Source organism: Gobius niger (genome assembly GCF_951799975.1).
Source record: "Gobius niger genome assembly, chromosome: 1".
NCBI lineage: Eukaryota > Metazoa > Chordata > Actinopteri > Gobiiformes > Gobiidae > Gobius > Gobius niger.
The window spans coordinates 69,076,053-69,097,173 of NC_136852.1; the positions used below are offsets into that span (position 1 = coordinate 69,076,053).

Genomic DNA, 21,121 nt, shown 5'->3' on the forward strand with positions numbered 1-21,121 from the left:
GACGTAACCTTCTCCACAACTGCCAAAAAAGACTCTAAGCTGTCACTGATGTTAAAGGGGCAATACACGGTATTAAAAACTGGGGTGTTTTGATCTTTTGATCAGGGTCAGTTTGGTACTTTCATTTTTCATTATGATTTAAGGCAGTACTAAGTAACTCTTGCCCCTAGAGGCCATAAGCACAACTGCAGGTGTCGTAGCAAGTTGCAATTTTTTAACGTATTAATTTCCATGAGAGTAAATACTACGCTGACAGAAAAGGCGAAGGGAGAGAGGGATATTGTACATCCAGTTATACAATGGAAATATTTTTTTTTCACTCAAACTTGGCTGTAAATACTGTTTAAGTGGTGCTAGCCCACAGTTAGCTTTGACCGTTAGCCTGTTAGCTTCTTCTTCGTGATTCCAATAGTGTGTATTGGTGGCTCCGGTCCGGTGGCAGTCAAGTTGCAAGTGTGGTTCTCTGGCCAGAGACACCAGGGGAGATGAAAGACCCCCCAATCATCCCATTAACACTTATATTACCCCCACATGGACTATGGAAAGGATTTATTATGGTAAACAAGTTACTTACGGTAGTACTGCTTTAAAATGGCATCAAAAAGCACTTGTATGAAGCTCAAACAGTGCTTCACACAGTGCAGGAATGTTGCCCTTGTATTCCAGGCAAGAGTTACCAACCTATTACTATAAATCACACATTCTTCCACAAACATGAAACTGCCGACTCCAGCTATAACCGTTTCCGAACCGCTAATGGCCACTTTTCATGCATAAAAGTAAATACTGTGTTGTCATCCTGTGGACATGTACAGACGGCTCTTCCCACACACGTCTGCTCTCACGTTTCATACTGCGAATATCTGCCCCATCATCACTTTAAACTATCAGGTTACGCCCCATAATGTACACGAAGAGGACACGGTATCTTCTGTCCTGATTGATCGCCGATGTATGTGGCCGGGCACGTCAGCGTTACAGCCAGAGGTCGCAGGTTCGATTCCCTCCCGTTTTCCTCCCTAATCTTCGTCCTTTACAGCCCGGATCGGTAACAGGAGCTGGCGCGTCCGTCGCACCGCACACAAACAGAAGTGAACGTGTATAATATCCGTGTCATATACAGTAGGAAGACTTTCAATTATTCATGCAGGACACCAGGAATTTCTATATTCCTCTGCTTTAGGGTGAAATGAATACAGCGGCGGTGGATCTCTTTCAGTTCCGGACAGACTGGGACAATATACACCTAGTCAGAGTCGTGGAGTTCAGACCATTCTATAATTCCCTGTATTTTTTTAAAGGGCCTATATCATGCAAAATCGACTTTTAGCCATGTTGTTATGCTATTTCCTTATGAAAAATACCCCCAACTACTTTGAGGAGAGCTTCAAAGCTTATGAGCGTGGCATTGCCTTGTTCAAGTGTCCGAATGTTTATGACATTTGGAACACTTATCTTACCAAGTTTATAGACCGATATGGAGGAAAGAAGCTGGAGAGAGCAAGAGATTTATTTGAACAAGCCCTTGATGGCTGTCCTGCAAAGTTTGCTAAGACTATTTACCTACTGTATGCTAAATTGGAGGAGTGTTTTTTGGCTTTATTCACGCAGTTCTCAGTAATCCTCCTGAATCCTGCTCTCTGAGCAGCTGCTCCGCCCTCTCCTGGTGAACGACTGACCTGTGACACTCTGACGTTTTTTACGTCATAGTGTCAAACAGGAAGAGCACCACTTCTGTAATGTAATGTCTTAAGGCGTGATTTTAATTTATAAAACAGCTTAAAAAAAAAAAAAAAGGAAGCGCTTCCAGGTCAGGGCTGGAAACAAACCCAAAACAAACGCACCCCCTGAGCAGATGTCATGTCTGCACTGAAGGATGTGAAGATGGAGCTCTTTCTAAACTATTCTGGGCACGCCTGTTCTTTATTCTTACCTAACGATAATATCGCGGAGAAAAGCGCGTTTGGCTACGAGAGGTACAGGACTTTTCAACCTTCCTAAAGAAGAGGCCACTCGCCAGAAGTTGGAATTTCTTTCCGGGATTCAGCGACTATCAGCCAAAATAGTGTTTTTCTGTGACTGTCTCTGATGGATGTTTGGTGAACCTTCTCAAAGTGGATTAACTTTTATAACCAACGCGAGTCCCCAATGTGATGGAGAGGCCAGGACAGAGCCTCTCACCACCACTCTCAAAATGTGTGTTAGCGTGTGTGTTAGTGTGTGTGCTAGCCATTTATGAAACTGTGTTGCAGATGTCAACTCCTTATTACTGCATTATAACATAACTTGCATAACTTGCTGTGATATTTATAATTATTTTACTGCTAAAAATGCATGGGCAGATCCGCTCGGAGAGAGGGGGCGGAGTTAACTGAATTGAAGCGTTGTGTCGTCCGGGTTTGCAAAACACCCCCAGAAAATACTTATATTTCTCACAAAATTAGTGCTCCATAGCGGTAGAGGTACAATATATCATATAAATGCCTATACTTTACTTTGGGATGGCTAAAATAGCATGATGCAGATCCTTTAACATCACACATACCAGCTGAAAAAAAAGTCTGTTCATCACAGTACGTGCCCTTTAAAGCAGCGGTGTCACAATAACTCAGGGAATAATCCTGGCTCTGCAGTTTCATACTACTGTCTAAAACCCTGTAAGTCACTTTTATACGGCCCGGCCTCAGAGGTGCGCTTCATCACTCCGGGCAGCGGGATGAATGCTGTTTGTCACTTTGTTAACCGCGTGGTCTGCTTTTATGTTTTTGTGTGTGCAGACGCTGAAGGAGGCCAGCGAGAACGCCCGGAAGGACTTCCACCGCGAGGCCGAGCTGCTCACCAACCTGCAGCACGAGCACATCGTCACCTTCTACGGCGTGTGCGTGGAGAGTGACCCCCTCATCATGGTGTTCGAGTACATGAAGCACGGAGACCTCAACAAGTTCCTCAGGCAAGGCTCCTAACTCTTTTGTGATGATTCGCTCCTGAAACAGAATAGCTCTGCACTCTTAGGAAGGAAGTTATAGCTGATTTACATTCCTCATGCTGCTTCGTTCATGAAATATACCTAAATAAACATAAAACATGCCCAGTGATTTCATCCTACAGTTACGTAATCCCAAATAAGGAGCCTATCTCAAGATCTGTTGACAAGATCTATCATTGTTCTACTGTGGGGATTTTGAGTGATTTTTAATTTAGTTGAAGTGAGATGAGATAGACGTCATCATTTGACCCGAGGCAAATATGACAAAACATCAAACATTTTTATTTGGAAAGAGAATGGGCCAAGGAAACCTCCAATGAAAATGGGACTGATGGCATTGAAGCTTCACATAATGAAAGTCAGATGAATGAAACATTGTGGCTTTTAAAAGCCTATTCATTTTGTTAAATAAATAATTGATGCTGATTATTAATCCTGGACGTTCTGAAAAGCTTAATAATTGTGTTTGGCCTGTCTTTCCAAATACATAAAGCTGTCCATCAGAATGACACAGAACCATTTGGTTCACATTAAACTCGTCAGTCACATGTGACTTAGCTTTAAGACTATTTGAACATGTTCAGTAAATGTTTGAACTCATACTTCTCTGGGTCTATCACTTCTTTAGAGCTGATTACTGCACATGCTCTTTCTAAAGTCTGCATAAATATCAAATATGTTTACCTAAGCTGTCCTCTCCAGGTCTCACGGCCCAGACGCAGTGCTGATGTCGGACGGCCAGACCACCAGGCCTGTGGAGCTCACCCAGTCTCAGATGCTCCACATCGCTCAGCAGATCGCCTCCGGGATGGTCTACCTGGCCTCCCAGCACTTTGTGCACCGTGACTTGGCCACCAGGTGAGGCTCCATTACATGTGTGTCCTGTAGAGCCCTGTGTGGACATGTTTATACTGACCCCATGTGTCCTCGCAGGAACTGTCTGGTGGGGGAGAATCTGCTGGTGAAGATCGGAGACTTTGGCATGTCCAGGGATGTGTACAGCACTGACTACTACAGGGTAGGTGTATGTGTCCAATTCTTTTTTCTATAGCCCCTCCCCTGCTGCATGGGACCCAGAGCTCCTTTCACTCCTGACCCGCATGAGCATGGACCCCCCGAACCCACAGTAAGAGCCTGCTGAGGGGGCTTTCACTGACCTGCACAAGATCAGACACTTCAACCTTTAAGCTTAAACAGATATAATAAGTCATGATTCAGCAAAACTGTTATTGGCCAAATCCAACATCCAGAGTGACACAGTTTGGGCCAAAAAAATACAGAGCTGCTGTAACACTATACACATAGAAAAATCTTTTAATGTGGCCCATTTGTTCTTCCTTATGCTCAGTACATCTTCCACAGCACTCAGCTTCTGCTTTGGAATCAATCGGCCTTTTTGAATAGCATGTCTTTGTCTTTCATATACGGTTTAACAATAGTCAGCCATGGAGCAGGAATGTAATGATCTCCTCTGTTTTCACTGTGAACCATCGGTTCACATGACAAACTGCACAATGGAGCTGCATGTGCTGTGTTTCAAAGGGCTGGATTGTAAAGACTGAACCTACAGTATATGTTCTCCTCAGGGCCATTATGTGAAATGAGATTTTATGTTGGCAGGAAACGCAGTATAGTGTGGAAATGGGTCGAGGTAACTGTTTTGACATGTATTATTGACATCCATGATCCCATTACAGCAAAGAAAAGAAACTTTGTGCTTTGTTCTTGGAAAGCGCTTTAAAGATTTCTGGTGTGTTCAGGGCCTGACTGACCAGAGAGATGGAACAGCCCCAGTATAAAATTATGAATGAAGCAGGTTTATAAGAGCGGGCCTCTCGCTACATTTAAACACATACTGTAGTGTGTATTTGAAAAATGGTTCACTACTGTTTCAAAGCGTTTATGTGAGTGGATTTTTACACATAAGTTTAATACAGTGACGTAGCTTGTTGTTTCCCTAAACCATTGCTGCAGGGATCTTAATGCGAACATGAGAAAGGCCTGGGTTCAATCCCGGGTTTGATCCTCTTGTCTCTGCGGGTTTCCTACGAGTACGCCGGCCTCCTCTACCACTAAAACCAAAATCATAGGGGAATGGGCCAATGTTGTATGTCTGAGTGAGTGGTGGTGGATGCATGGAATTGTAAAAGTGACTTTGAGCATCTACAAACGCATTATACAGTGGCAAGAAAAATTAAGTACACCATTTTTCTCACATTTCTGCCTAAATTGGTCATGAAATGTGGTCTGATCTTTATCAAAATCATAAGAATGAGTTAACAGTGTCTGTTAAACTAATACCACCCAAACATTTTCATTTTATCTTACTTTTATTGGCCATAACATGTAAACATTCACAGGACAGCGTGGAATAAGTAAGTACACCCCCTGAATCTCGCTGAACTGCACCAGTTTTGTATAGAGGAATGGTCCAAGATTCAGCCTGATCGGCGTGAGCGTCTAATCTGCAATGACAGAATAGCAGTTATTGCTGCAAAAGAAGGATCAGCAGCTATTTAATACACTTCACTTACTTATTCCAAGCTGTTGTGAATGTCTCAGGTCTCTCTGCAAAATATCTTGATAAACTTGTGAATTAATTTTTCCATTAATGATAGCACATTGTCCAGGCCCTGAGGCAACAAAACTGCCCCACACCATGATCCTCCTGGTCCAGGCTTCACAGTGAAGAGAGGGTTTAGATGTTAGCGTGCTGATCCATGTCCTCGTGGAGAAAGAATATTCAGTGGACTGATTACCCCAAAGTTGAATAGTTCTGATGAGGCCACATTTAGGCAGAAATTCCAAACGGTGGACTTACTTTTTCTTGCCACTGTATAAGACTAATTACATCATTATTATTATTTGCATAGTATTATTATCTACAATTTTGATACAGAATGTGAACATAAGCTATCAAGACTCGGCATTGAAAATCTTAAAAATCCGCCATGTTTGAGGCAAAACGTCCATGGATTTACGCACAGCCCAAAAAGTATTTAAAGGGATATTTCAGGATTTTTGACATAGGGCCTCATTTCCTAGTTATCCAGAGTGTTGCTGGTACCTGAAGATATTTTTTTTGTCATTCATGAAGTTCTTATCTTTGAAGAGTTTCGTGGTGCTAGGCTAGTGCAAGGCTAGCGCATTTCTATGGTGTCAGCTAGCCTGCATTAAAAACAGTCTGACCCGCTCCACAGAGCACCTGAGGCAAATCACTTATAACACCAGACTAACCATATAAATGTCTGTGTCGAAAACAACTGGAAAATAACTGACCTTGCATCACATGAATGATCGCATTTTGAGGGACTATTTTGTGGCAGATCACTCCGCCGCTGCGTAGCTTATACAACCCCGATGCTGATGCTGCTCAAATATAAGTCACAGACACAGACATTTATATGGTTAGTCTGGTGTTATAAGTGATTTGCCTCAGGTGCTCTGTGAAGCGGGTCACACTGTTTTTAATGCAGGCTAGCTGATACCATAGAAATGCGCTAGCCTTGCATTAGCTTAGCGCCACAAAACTCTTCAAATATATGAATGAATTACAAAAAAAAATATCTCCAGAAATCAGCAACACTCTGGATAACTAGGAAATGAGGCCCCATGTCAAAAATCCTGAAATATCCCTTTAATGTACTTTAAGTGAATCTGTCTGACTTATACAAACAGGGACAAAACTACACCGCAGTTGTACTTTTGAGTTTCTCTACACCGCCCGTGTATGACGCCATCGCTGCCCCCCTCTCGCTCCCCCGCCATCTCCCTTCTTCCTCCTTCCTTTTCACACCTCCTCAATAAGGCTAAGCGCCGGGCCCGTCGCCATAGCAATGCGCCCAAGAAAAAAAAAAAAGAGAGAAAAGAGACCAGCGTTAGCGCCAGTTAGCCTTCGGAGTTTTTTTCTCTCTGTGGCAGAAAGAGAAAAAAGTACTAATAGGAGGATTGTGTGTGTTTTGTATTCTCGGGAAGTGGCGGGGCTGATGGAGGGGTGGCAGACGGGCACGAGAGAGCAAAACAGCGAGGGGAAGGGAAGAGGGAAAGCAAATGTGAGCTGTTCATGAAAGGAATAGCGGGAAGACGGGAAGAAATGTGGCAGGATTAGAGGATATAAAACGTGTAGACTCCCCAGGCATACAGTAGAGAATATTTTGTACTGCGCTGTATAGGGGGATTTCTGGACTAGTTCAGTTCACTCGTCAACGTCTATTTAGGCCTGTAGGTTTTTGAAGATTTTGGCTCAAAGATCAGTGAGCCCAGATAAAAGACTAGACTCTGTTTCAAAATCTTTCTCTTCTCTTTGGCTCCTTCTGTGGAATGCATTCGATAAGAAATATTTCTCATATCACTCATATCACTTTGTTATTGAAGATTGTTTTCTATTTGCTCAAGGTAAGATAAGATAATCCTTTATTGATCTCACAACGGAGAAATCAATAAGATCACTCAGGGTGCGCAAAACAGACAGGAAATGTGCAAACAGCTAAATAGTAGAAAAAAGAGGTATCATATGTGCAATAAGTAAAGCAATAATCCTAGGGGGTGGAATTATAACAATAAGGAAATAAGAATAAATAAAAATAGAATACAAATTAGAACAGACTATATAAAGGCAAGGCAAGTTTATTTGTAGAGGACAATTCATACACAAGGCAATTCAAAATGCTTCACAGTTGCATAAAATTACAAAAAAACTGTTAAAATCAATAAAAAACATCAACATAAAATTAATAAATTACAGTAAAAGCCAAGAGTGCAGATAAAATACTTTCAATCATATGCACGGGCATAAATTCCTATATAAAGTGGAATATCAAGGTGCAAAGTTTACAGTCCTATAGTGCAGGTTGTGGCGCTGATGCAGACATTATTGCACATAGTTTTTCAAAGGGGTTATTGCACATGTTACTTTACAGTCTTGTTGTTCAGTCTGACAGCAGTGGGGATGAAGGACCTGAGGGTGTCTCAGTCTTCCACTGAAAGAGCTGCTCAGCTCCTCTACAGTCTTGTGCAGTGGGTGGGAGGTGTTGTTCATGATGGAGATGAGCTTGGCTAAGACCCTCCTGTCCCTCACCTCCTCCACAGAGTCCAGGGGGCAGCCCAGGACGGAGCTGGCCCTCCTGACGAGCTTGTTCAGTCTGTTCTTGTCTGTGCTGCCCGGGGCCCAGTACACGGCAGCGTAGTGGAGAGCAGAGGCCACCACAGAGTCATAAAAAGTCCTGAGCAGAGGCCTTCTTGTTGGTGTTTTTGGGACCAGTTTAGTTTATTGTGAGTCAGGTTAGATTTCATAACCTGGATCCTACATCATACAAAATCCTGTGATGAAGCAGTAGTAGTGGGGGGGAGGCGACTGTTTGCACCGTATGTCCTCTTCCTCTGTCTGAGCTGCAGAATGTGGAACTCTGTGACACTGTAACTCTGTGGAAAGATGGTCAGGTGTGGACTCACAACATGCACAGTCAGACGGCTGCCTGTCGGAACTGCTCATTTGAACAGAGTCCAGCCGGCTTTCCCCACACGGAGGCGACACTGCCCTGCCCGAGTGCTGAGTGCGATGCCCCGCGGCACAGCTGGTGTCGTGTAGGCCGTGCATCGCTCTCCTTTTGACAGGAGTGAGCTTCTCCAAAATCCCCATGAGCTTTACCGTTTGTTTGTGCTTCGCTTTTCTCTGTGTGGTCATATCCGCATTCGTTTCGTTATTACTGTGCAGAGACGCTCCTTGTTTGTTCATATGTAAGACACCAAAGTACAATGTGCTGTGTACAACATGAGCAGGAGAACAGCCGTGTGCACTGTTTGTAAAGGCTGTTCTAGAAATGCTGCTGGTGCTTCATTCATGTTGGAGGTGTTTTTAACTTGTATTTTAACCTCTTAACCCCTGCCTTAACCGAGCACATTGGTCGACCAAAAACATGCCCTGAGCAGCGATTAGTCAACTTAAAGGGGGCGTGGCATGACGCTGACAAAACTACAACTTTTCTGACCCAAACTGCACTCATAAGACTTAAAATTACAGGAGCTCTTGCTGTAACTACTGTTTATACATAGAAGCAACGTCAACGCACATTTATGTGTAAAAAAGTCACATTAATCTCACCTTTAATCTCAGACTCCAGCTCCCTGTCTCACTCCTGCATCTGCTGCTGCACATGTGCTGTCCATACATCCATAAAAGCAGTAGTTCTTCTTCCATCATCGTCCCTGTTCTCAAATGTCCTCCGGGTAACACTTCTGTGTGACACTTGTCATGTAAACACGAGCCATGTGCTTTATTGTAAAATGCTCCGCCTCGTGGTTCTGTGTCCGCCCTAGCAGGCCGCTTCATTTCTTCGACTTTTGTGCTGTACTGTGTAATGATGAATTGGTTCACGTTACGCGGAGCTCCTGGTTTTTTCTTTATCGCGGAAAAAAGCCAGAATGAAGTGGACAAAGACACAGCAGGTCCATGAGCTGCGGAGCCTGGCGTTATAGCTACTGCTCTGTGTAGCATAATTTTCCCTGTCAGATAAATACAACATTACACTAACACACAGTTTGACCTGGCCGTGACAATCCCCATCTCAATTACAAGTTCAAGTGGGCATTTTCCCCCACGCACCATTTCTGCTATAACTCTGTATGATGTCCATTATGAGTTTATTCATTTATGGTTGAGCAAATAAAAGAGAGATTTCGAGACTTCTCTCCAAAAGCCAGAAAGCGCCGGTGGGCAGTTGCTTACAGGATGGTGGGTGGCAGCAGCAACATAGCATGCGGTGCAAATCCAGTCAGGCTTTTTGCGTCAGACGGGAGCTCAGATATGACTCATACAGGATTCAGCCCCTCTCTCCTCCCCCTCGCTCTCCCTTCCCTGACGGCTGCTGCGTACGGAAGGAGGAGAAAATAGAAGAGCGTGGGACTCGGGAGTGACGTCGACGGATTCTTATACAATGAAGATGATGGGGAGCTGCACACGAGAGAGAGAGAGAGAGAGAGAGGGAGGCTGTTTTTAGAGCGAGCGTGGGCGAGCCGGCGAGGTGTGGGCGGGGCTACGCTACATTTAGACCCGCGAGGTGGAAGCGCTGAGCTCGGCAGCGATTAAGTCGGCCAATTAGACAAGAGAGGATTGAGTTAAATAGTGGGTAAAGTGCTAGACTGTTTAAGGGCGGAAAGGCAGGTGAGAATGGATGTACTACGCCGGGCTGATTTAGGAACTGAACTGTGGGATTGTTGGAGAATGTATATGTCGGGGCAGTATATGCGGTGGCACAGTGGTTAGCATTGTCTCTGCACAGCCAGTGAGTGTGATTACCAGGTCATGCGACTGATAACTTGCCTTTAAAGGGACTATACAGAGTTCAAAAATGTTAAAACTAAGTACTTTCCTCACCCTACATGTTCCAGCCATGTCCTAATAGAATGAGCTCAGACCTGTTCACCACAGCTGCCTCTAAAATCCTGCACTGTCCCTCAAAAAGTTTTACTTCGGGTCCGAATTGCCGTCATGCACGAGCTTAATATAGAAGCTGCAGTTACACGTGTGACCTGAGGTGGCAGTAGTGAGTATAAAACTTGCATTTAACTCCTTTAGATAAAAATACTTTTGCATAATAGGAACATCACTACATGATATGCCATAATAAGAAGCTTTTTTTTAATATTATTTAGTCACATGGTGTGGTCTGAGTCACATGTCTCCATGGTGACGCGTGGTTTAAGTCATTTCCCACACCTTTATTTTCTGAGGCTTCAATTGGCATGATTAAAACTGCAGTTAAAATGTGTAACAAATGAACATGAAGCCTGAGGGCCGATACAAACTGACAGCTGTATTTGGTTCCCCCCTCGCCGTCAAAGCCCCATTGATTTGTTTGCCTGCCTCTGGCTAAAAATGGTGGCTTATATTTTGTACTTACTCTGACAAATTGCCCCTGCTGCCAGCCCACGGCGCTGCAAAGGAAGATATGAGAGAGCAGTCCTCGTTCACCAAGCTTCTTTTCCACATATTCATTTAACTTCTAAATTATAAAATGTAAAATGTCAACGTGGAGATGCCCAAAACAGTTTTACGTCTCCTTCCAGTTACAGATACAGTCGTTTTCAGCTCCTCTATGACAGTTGGAGACTCCTTTAGCGAGCACAGGCGCTGGTCAGGCTGTCCCAGACACACTTTATGATGTTGTGCCTTTGTAGCAGGGATGCACCGATACCACTTTTTCTATAACCGATACGAGTACTTTGATTTAACTACTTGCCAATACCGAATACCGATACGAGTACAAGGCATTTTCTTCAACATACTGACTTTTTCACAGCAGATTGGTTAGTAATTTGTTAATTTGCTCATTTACATTTCCTTAAGTAAAGTAGGCGACACTTTTAAGAGAAGTTATATCAGAATTGTACAGATGCCTTTTTATTATTTTTACTTTTTGTTGCTCTGTCCATCATAGACAGACCAGCCCATGTCCAAAAGCTCCTCAGTGCTTGTGCTTTATTCATTTATCTATTTTTATTTAACAATAGTTTGGAGATGTTACTTATTACTGCAGCTAAATAGTCTCTTTTTGCCTTTACTTCAGCTCCGTGTGGATTTTCTAGTGTGTTTATAGTAACTTATCCAGTAGTTTCAGCATTTTGATTGTTTTGCTGCAGCTCATTTTCGCTCAATATGGACATGCTGTATCTAAAAAGGTAATATGGTACAATTAAAAAAAAACAACTGTATTTAATTGTAATTGCTAGTGTAAATATTTCTATCTGTATTTTATATTGTGAGTGGACTGTCAAGTAAGATGCTCATTGGCCACTGTATAAACCTGCTGTTACTTTGTCTCTGCCCAGGGACGACAGATGAAAATTAACTTGTATCTACCTCTGGTCTGTGCAACACATTTGTTGTGCAATGTCCTGGTCAAATAAATACATAAATACATATTTGTGTTAGAAAAGGGGTAGCCCAGGGGTCATTTTGGAGTTTTTGCTGGTGTATACATGGCCATGCCCAACCGGGTTATAGCTAATATTCCGGTTATGAAAAGGGTTTCGACTGCATGTAAACGAAGGTGATTTTATTCACTGAACGGCAAACTATATGTTTCCTCCAATGCTGGAAATGACTGTCCTGTTTTCAAATGTGACTTGGAATTGGCTCTCGCTGCACATCCCACTCTTACAGCCTCGTATATCATTTCAAATATATCTCACTACTTATACGGTAAAAGATACATTTCCCTGCCTGGCAAACTAGACTGAGTGGCGACCTCAAAGCAGCGCAGCCTTTGTTGTGTGAAAACCCAAACCCGGGCCGCACAGAGCAGCAGCAGCGGCAGCAGCAGCAGCAGCGATGTGGGAAAGAGTTTGTGTCTCCATGGCAACAGCGAGGGCGATTAAGGTACAGTCTGATGAGGATAACAACGCGAGGGCGGGGTTAGTCGCGCAGGCTCCGCCCCCACACCGAGACTCAACGCGCCAGCCTTTTGTAGCGGTCCAGTTGCTATGGAAACGCCAGCCTCCCGGAGGTCACAACTAGTGCTTTTTTTTTTCTTTTTTTTCTCCCCCTTTTCATTTCCGCTCTCTATTTAAAACAGGCTTTAACGGAGCCGGAACATTTGCTGTCGTGCTTATTTGAGAAACAAAGACAGGTGGAAACCAGGCCGGAGCCGGGACGTCACTGTCATACCTGCGGGGGAACTTTCGATTCACCTCAACGGGAATGTGTTTTTCCACAGTTCGGGTTAGGAGATCACATGACAAATACAGGCAAATACAGCAGCACAGAAGAGACATGCAGTACATGGTAAAAGACTTCAATGTGCAGTACATTTACTTCATGTGTATTTTTATTCTACCTCTTACCCCACGCCTTGACCGAGTGCATTTTCTCCAGTTTGGCTTAAAAATATCAACAAAAACTAGACGAAAACTCAACAAAAAAAGTGACAAATGAGCAATGAAAGTGCAACAAAAATGTGCCAGAAAAGCAGCAATAACAAAATAAAAAAGCAACAAAAATACAACAAATAAGTGACGAAAACATGGCAAAGAAGCGACGAAAAAGTGATGTTAAAAAGCCACAAAAGAGCAACAAAAACGTGACAAAAATAACAACAAAGAAGCAATAAAAGGCCAACAAAAAATGTGCCAGAAATGTGACAATAACACAACAAAAACATGACAAAAGAACAACAAAAACATGACAAAAGAGCAACAAAAACATGACAAAAGAACAACAAAAACATGACAAAAGAGCAACAAAAACATGACAAAAGAACAACAAAAACATGACAAAAGAGCAACAAAAACATGACAAAAGAGTGACAAAAACGTGATGAAAAAGAAACAGAAGCCAACAAAAACACGTAAAAAAAACCCAACAAAAACAAAACAAAAAGGGAGACAAAAAGCTTCACATATGTGACACAAAAGACTGAGGAGAGGGGGCGGGAGCAATGGCCGCTGGCTGCTCTGCTTTGCGTCCACGACACTAGAGGCCGCCATTGCTGTAGTTCCTCAATGTAGCCGCTAGTCTCCCATTGGAAAGCATTGGACTTTAGACACGTTAAAAACAACTTTAGAGCCTGGTCCCTAATTTTCTTAAACTCTCTACAGCTAGATATTCCTCCTGTGATAACACTGAGTTAGTTACAATTAACTCATTGAATGCAAATCAGAGAGCTCCCCACTGCCAGAGGTTTTTCAGGATGTTGACTGTTTTTTGAAGACCCACAGAAAATTTGGTCTGGGTCTATGTCAAGACGAAACCCATCAAAAGAAAGATTAGACTCTCTTCTTTCACCTCTTTCCATTCTTTAGTAATCGTCCGTAGAAAATTGGTGAAATCACCCAAAATGCTGTTTTCTGACCAAAAAGCAATGCTGCCACCTAGTGACTCAATAAAATAACTTGTAGTTCTTTTATTGAGTCACTAGGTGGCAGCATTAGGCAGCACAACAAAGATTTTAACACCAGACATGCTCAAGGCTTTGCTGCAGCTGTTCCCATTAAAAAATCGAATTGACGTCTATAGACGTCATTGGCAGTCAATGAGTTAAGGCTGGTTTTTGTAAAAACATTTTTCGAAATCTCGTACTTAATGAGGGCCGGACTATTAACATTGGAGCTGTGCGAGCTACACGTCACACAAAGGCCAAGTCTACAGTGATGATCCCGCCCTTATGCCCTTTTTAGGAACATGCTTCGTCAGAGCTGGAGAGGGGGAGTCTGTAAAGCCGCCATGATTTCCCCCTTGAGCGTGGTTGTCATGGTAAACGGGGAGGAGTGAGCAGGAGCTATCTAGTTATATACAGTCTCTGGCCGGGAGGTATTTACAGGATGAGGACCGGAAAGGGCGTACTCGAGGTGTGGTCCTGCTCCCGAACTTCAGATAACACATTCATCCACACTTAGCCTTAGCTTTTGGGAAAGCTAACATCCAATCTCAACAATTAGGATGCGTATGGCAAGAAGGCAGATCAAATCAATCCATGAAACATCAATATAATCATAAATTATTCACATTAGAAGTAAAGAGCACATTCAGTGAAGCCTGAAAGTCTTTGGAGGTTGGAGAAACTTTTTTGGAGAAGCACATAAGGCAATATTCAAATGAGTCTGTGAAGAAAACAATGGAAACTCTCATATGCTTTTTTGGTCGATTTCACTTTAAAGACTAAGCGAAGGCCATCAAAGGGGTGCATATGAATCGTTTTATGTGAGTTTTTAGCGTGTCTGAAGCTGTGGCTCACATCTGTGGGTGTAAATTACCTCATGGTCCGATCGGCGAATGGGTTTTTAAGCTTCTCGCTGACACACGGCAAACCTGTGAAAGCGACTATGTCTTTCATGCCTCTCCCTGTGCGCCTCCCCATGTTATTCTACGTGTCATTTGTGAGCGGCGGGTCACAGTGCTTTTGAATGGAGTACACATCACTCCCCGACCGACGCCACTTTGCTCCCGCTGACTTTTTTCATATTCCCAGGGAAGAATAATGACTTGAAAGTGTGGATAATGCCCGTAGAGTCTCACTTTAGGCTGAATGAAGACTTCCACACATGCTCTTATGAACAGAAAAAGCTTCCCCTACTCACACCATGCGTTCTATAAAGCAGGCAATGCTGAAAAAACCCTGCACTTTGCCTTGACTTTTTTTTTGATAAAGTAGGCTAACTATTGAATTGCCGGTGTTAGTGCGAGATTGGTTTGTTTGTGAACGCTGAATGTGCTCTGTGACTGGAGCACCTTGTACAGGCCAGAAAGATGTAAATCGAAAACTGGCCTTTCGGAGATGAGAGGGCTTCGGCGTTGAATATTATTAGTCAGATTACTGTGCTTTCTTGGCCTTAAACACCTTCTACCCACGGATAACTCTTCGAAACGTCTTCAAAGCAGATTTACCAATGGTTAAAAGGGTGAAACTACAAACAAACACGGAATACATTGGCCCTGTGAAAACCTAACTCCACATGAAAACAGGGTACTCTCCGACAGTATAGTCCCAGACAAAATCAGCGGGCTTGCATAAATACAATAACTTTTATATAACTTAAAAAAGAAAACTAGATGCAAGTTGGCCATTTTATACTCACTAGTGCCACCTCAGGTCTTACACGTAACTGCAGCTTCAATGTTAAGCTCGTGCATGACGGCACTTCAGACCCGAAGTAACAACTTTTTGAGTGACAGTGCAGGATTCATTCTAAACATGTAAGAGAGGAAAATACTTAATTTAATATTCTGAAACTCCGAATAGTCCCTTTAACAGCATAGCAATTACATGTCAGCCATTTTTGTGGATTTGAACATGAAACACATAATATAGAAACATTATAGGTAGGGCTGGGTACCATTAGATTTTTTCGATACCTATAACCTATGCTAAATTATTTGTCATATTGAACCATAAAACAGATTCATTCGTAAATGTATTCCTTTTCCTTCCTTTTCATTTCTTTGCATTTGTATCATTTGTTTGAGGTGAAACAACCAATTCACCCGAATCCCAATTTTCCCCCCAAAAAAGTTCAAATTTTTCCCGTTTTTTTTCCCCAAATGTGTTTAATTGTCCCAAATTTATCCAATTTTTTCATGTTTTTTTCCCAAATTGTTTCCTTTTTCTCCCAAATTTTCCCCGTTTTCCCCCCAAAAATGTTTAACTTTTTCACTTGTTAAACCCAGTTTTTTCCCATTTTTTTTCCTCAATTTCCCCTTTGTTTGTTGTTGTTCTTTCTTCTGTTTCAACACCATATGGTTTAAAGGGGCTAGATGCAAGTTAGCCATTTTATACTCACTACTGCCACCTCAGGTCATACGTGTAACTGCACCTTCTATAATAAGCTTGTGCATGACGGCACTTCGAACACCTTTTTAGAGATTTTAGAGGCAGTTGTGTCATTCTACACATTAGGACATTGCTGTAACATGAACATGGGGGAGGAAAATACTTAATTTTGACATTTTAAACTCTGTATAGTCCCTTTAACAGTACAAAAAAGAGCGATAAAAATGTCTAAAAAAGCCTTAGATCCGTTGTGTAGGTCTTAGCTTTCAAACTCCAGTCAAGAAGCCAAACTGGCGAAAATGTGCTTGGTTAAGGCGGGGGTGAAGAGGTTAAAGAGCATCGTTTACAAAGGCAGGGCAGGATTCTTCAGAGGAAAACCACCATAACCATCTTAAACGCTCACAAAAGTCCATTTCCCATAATATATCTCTAGTCACCCAAGCTACTTTAAAGGTAAAACCCGAGGAAAAGCCGGCACCGCATTAGTTTGTAATTAGTTGTGGCGCTGGCTCTCTGACAGTATTTATCCACTGACGCTGCCATCCATTAGTCATTTTGTTTTATTCATCGCGCTGCATCATTCCCCCTGATGGACTGAAATATTAATACAGCTGATAGCTTTCTCTGTTTGTTAACTGTCTGTCTGCACCGCCGTACTGTACACTCCCAACTTAAACCTATTCGACGCTCACCGCGACCACTCACGCTGCGATTTTGACCTGCCTGTGTTTAATCCATCAGCCCCAAAAGCCACGAAAGGAAGACAAACAACCGAAAATGGCGTTTGGAAAGAGGAGCGAGACGGAATGGTTTTGCTGCGGGAGCGTATTAAATATTAAGGAAGTGGCCTTTACACAGAAGCAGACTGAAGACTGTGCATTTGTCATTGGCCCCATTACTGTAAGTCCACTCTGTCTGTGTCTCGCGTCCCGCCTGCCAGACTGCGCGAAAAAGAAAACACACTCCGAGCCCTTTTTCTCAATAATTCTCCTTTTGTTGAGTCGCCGACTTCTCATTTTGAAGTTTCAGCCACGGTGAATGAACTGCCCTCGGCCAACCCACGTCTTTCATTACCGTCCACAAATCTTTCACGTTAATCTTTCGTTCATACAAATACGTGTTCCCTGGTTTGACATTGTGTTAAAGTACATGGAATTACGCTTTACAGAGCCGGAATAAAATAACTAAAGTCAAAGCAGAGAGAACACTTTCCATTTACTGGCAGATTCAGATTCCATCCACTTTGTAATTCAAGCAGCAAATTTGGAATAATTTTGCCTTGATTGTGTTTGATTCCAGAACTCTCAGAAAGACCCCACGCACTCTGTGGCAGGGTTATTGAATTGTGCTCAAAATATAATGAGAAAATTAACACATCGAGGCCGCGCTGTTTTTGGGGATTTAGCTGTAGTGCCAACAAACCAGACCATTTATCATGATATTTGTAGAACCACAGCGTGTTCTATGTTAGAGCTATGGACACATGCTGTGGCACGTCTGAAAGCGGAGACTTTAAACTCTTAGGAGGCGGAAACAGTTTAAATTCTATGTGACTCGCTTCCTCAGAAATCTAAGCTAAACAGAGGCTAGTTTTGATCAACGTCACAGATTTTTTTCTAGAAACGCAGATGACGTTTTTTTTTTTTTTCATCTACTGAAACCCTACACCAGGGGTCGGCAAGTTTGCGTTGTGGAGGCTGATCGTCATTGCCTAAACACCCAAGGGCCTCAACATTGTGGCCTAAAGTAAAGTACTATTCTCTGCAAATGCCAATGTTTTACATCAGTGGTTCCCAAGTGGCTTTGGGACCCACTATTATTACCCTCGGATGACGAGCCGAGGACCCAAATAAAAATCGTAAAAAATATAGTATTTTCCACACAAGTTTTTGTTGAACAAGCAGTAGATATCCCTTTAAGACTGAAATTATGAGCAAAACAACCCAATAACATTGATTTTAACACACAGTTAGTGTTTCCATGTAGTTTCAGAGGCTATTTTATACCCCGGGGTATATAAAAAAAATAAAAGAAAAAACAACAACGCACGAAACAAATGTTAAATGTCATGAAACGGAGGATTTGCACTTTCAGTGGCTTATAGTTATTATGGTAATTCAAGACATACAAAGTTGACATGTGATGCAATATTAATAGCTAGGCCTATATTAAGTTATTACCAATGTTCAAAATCAATGTCAAACTTTTTTTTCTTAGCAAAAAATCTCTGAAAACATCATCCATTTTTCTTTCTCTCCTTAATGGTTATTTAGTGAGAACATACCAATAACAAGAACCACTTTGAGAACAAAACAATAACATCTGAACATCTGCTTAGATTGTGCAAAGTTAGACAGGTATATTCTGGCCCAGGGGGGTATAGTCTAGCCTAGGCTATTTTATACCCCCGGGTATAGTTTGGCCTGGGCCATAATATACCCGGGTTTAATCTGGGCGGGGGTTAATTTGGCCTGTTGCACCGGCCCACCAGTTGAGAATCACTGTTTATCATTATATATGACCAAGCGGGATGTTAATTTTTTTTAAACTGACATTATTTCTCTCATTTTTTAGACAACTTTAACAGGTATTTGATCTTTTATTTGCACAATATTATTTCACATAAGGGGCCAGAGGTTCTGTGCTGGAGGGCCGGATTTAGCCCGCGGGCCTGACGTTGCCTACCCCTGCCCTACACTTTCGATTCCCTTACAAGCACGCTGACGCAAACCCACCGGCTTGAACAAAACAATCGCAGTTTGTAAACCCAAGCCCGCCACAACAAGAGCGTGCGTGTCCAGGAAAGAAGCACAACCCCGGGGCGCCGGTTCCTAACCTGTGACTCTGTACTTCATTACGCTCACGACCGAAAGGCTCAATTGGATTTACGTGGGGCAGCGGAATGTCGATGGGGAAAAGGGCCACGGCGTTCGGATAAGGAGGAGCCCCTGACCAGACCTCGGTGGGCTTTACAGCGACACCTTTCTCCCCCCCCAGGACATATAGAGGGTAACCTGATGGCTATCTGCGTGACACTGGCCGTTTTATTACTCCATTAAATACGGGCCGGCAGCGGCGTAGACCCGGGCCAGCGCGGGTCCGGAGTCATTAATAACCAGACTAAAGCGGGAGGATGGATGGGGCTATCATGGTGGAGCGGCGGAGTGCGAGCCGCAGCCGTGATTCATGCCGCCACAGGACAGCTAGATACAACAGGGGTTACATTTTAGCTCTCAAATTCCCCCCACTACAAAGTATGTCTTGTGTAATATCCATTTTAAACTGCACCGCTCCCCATCGGTGCCAGCGGAGGATGATTCCAGGAGTTGCATATGCTCAGGCTGAATTTTTTCCAAATGATGAGCAAACGATAATGTTATAGGGCCTTTGGATTCATGATTTAGGGCTGCAGAAATCCAGAAAGATGTTCCTCCACTGACCAAAAGTCTTACAGCTCAGAGTCTAGAAGAGACCAGGGCTATTTGTCACATTGCTTTTTACAGCCACGCTAGAGGGCGCTGTAACCTGGTACTGATATATAATATGTGTACTGGTTTTCCTCTTCTCTTCCAATAATAATGTTCTCATTTGGACTGAAGACATAAGGACATGAGAGCTTTCCTTAAAGGGGCTAGATGCAAGTTTGCCATTTTTTACTCACTACTGCCACCTCAGGTCTTATGCGTAACTGCAGCTTCTATATTAAGCTCGTGCATGACGGCACTTCAGACCCGAAGTAACACCTTTTTGAGTGACAGTGCAGGATTTTAGAGGCAGTTGTGGTGAACAGGTCTGGGCTCATTCTACACATTAGGACATTGCTGGAACATGTAGGGGGAGGAAAATACTTAGTTTTAACATTTTTAAACTCTGTATAGTCCCTTTAAACAAAAGAAACTGGGCCTCATTCACGAACATTCACCGCACGTTCCTTCTTAGGAAGATTTTTGGCATTCACAAAACTTAGCTGGAAACGTTCCTCTGTAAAAACTCTCAGGACTCTTACGAACAAAAATATCTCCAGTTCTGTTCACAATCCTGCTCCTGATAAAACCCAACATTCTGAGTCGTATATTGTACATATTACATTTTGTATTAGTTAATTCCAGAATGTAGATATCCTCATCATAAATTACAGATGCCTTTATACAGAAATAAGTTGGCAATATCACTTGTAGTCTATCAATGTACCAATGTATTACTGCTAAAACCTTTGAAGGCTTCTGTTCATTCCCTCCAGGAAGCGCCACCTTAACGTGGTGGAGGGTTTGAGCACCCGAATGATCCTGGGAGCTCTGTTGTCGGGGGCTTCGTGCCCCTGGTAGGGTCTTTCATGGCAAACAGGTCCTAGGTGACGGGTCAGACGGATGGATGGATGGATGGATGGATGGATGGATGGATGGATGGATGGATGGATGGATGGATGGATGGATGCATGGATGCATGGATGGATGGATGGATGGATGGATGGATGGATGGATGGATGGATGCATGGATGCATGGATGGATGGATGCTTCTGTTCACAAATAATGCACCATTAAAGGCGCTGCATAAACGTTTTTTGATAAAGACAAATGTGGGCCTCGACCCTGTGACCTTGTGCCCCCGAGACGGGCGCTCTACTCAGGGAGCTAACCAGAGTGTTATTTGGCCGCCCCATCTATTCAACCGACTGACCCGTGGGAAGAGAAGGAATACCCTTCCGCGACATGCAGGTTATATCTATTTAAACATTTTGTAATGAGATCTAATTCGCGTGCCCGAAGGGTAAGGTGGGTCCTTGAGCGCAAAGCACCAATTATTTGGGGGTTTTGTTGGTTATAATTAATTTTGGATTCATGTTTGGTCATTCATTTCTTCGTTTGGTTGCCT

General features: G+C 43.0%; 1 protein-coding gene across 1 annotated transcript in view; it reads left to right on the forward strand.

Moving 5' to 3' along the window:
* Positions 1 to 21,121, forward strand: part of ntrk2a (neurotrophic tyrosine kinase, receptor, type 2a) — a 190,603-nt gene that overhangs the window by 149,454 nt on the left and 20,028 nt on the right. The window contains exons 14-16 of the mRNA XM_079553188.1: positions 2,778 to 2,950; positions 3,689 to 3,844; positions 3,920 to 4,010. Coding sequence (XP_079409314.1) covers positions 2,778 to 2,950; positions 3,689 to 3,844; positions 3,920 to 4,010 — 420 coding nt within the window. The remainder of the gene's footprint in view (positions 1 to 2,777; positions 2,951 to 3,688; positions 3,845 to 3,919; positions 4,011 to 21,121) is intronic.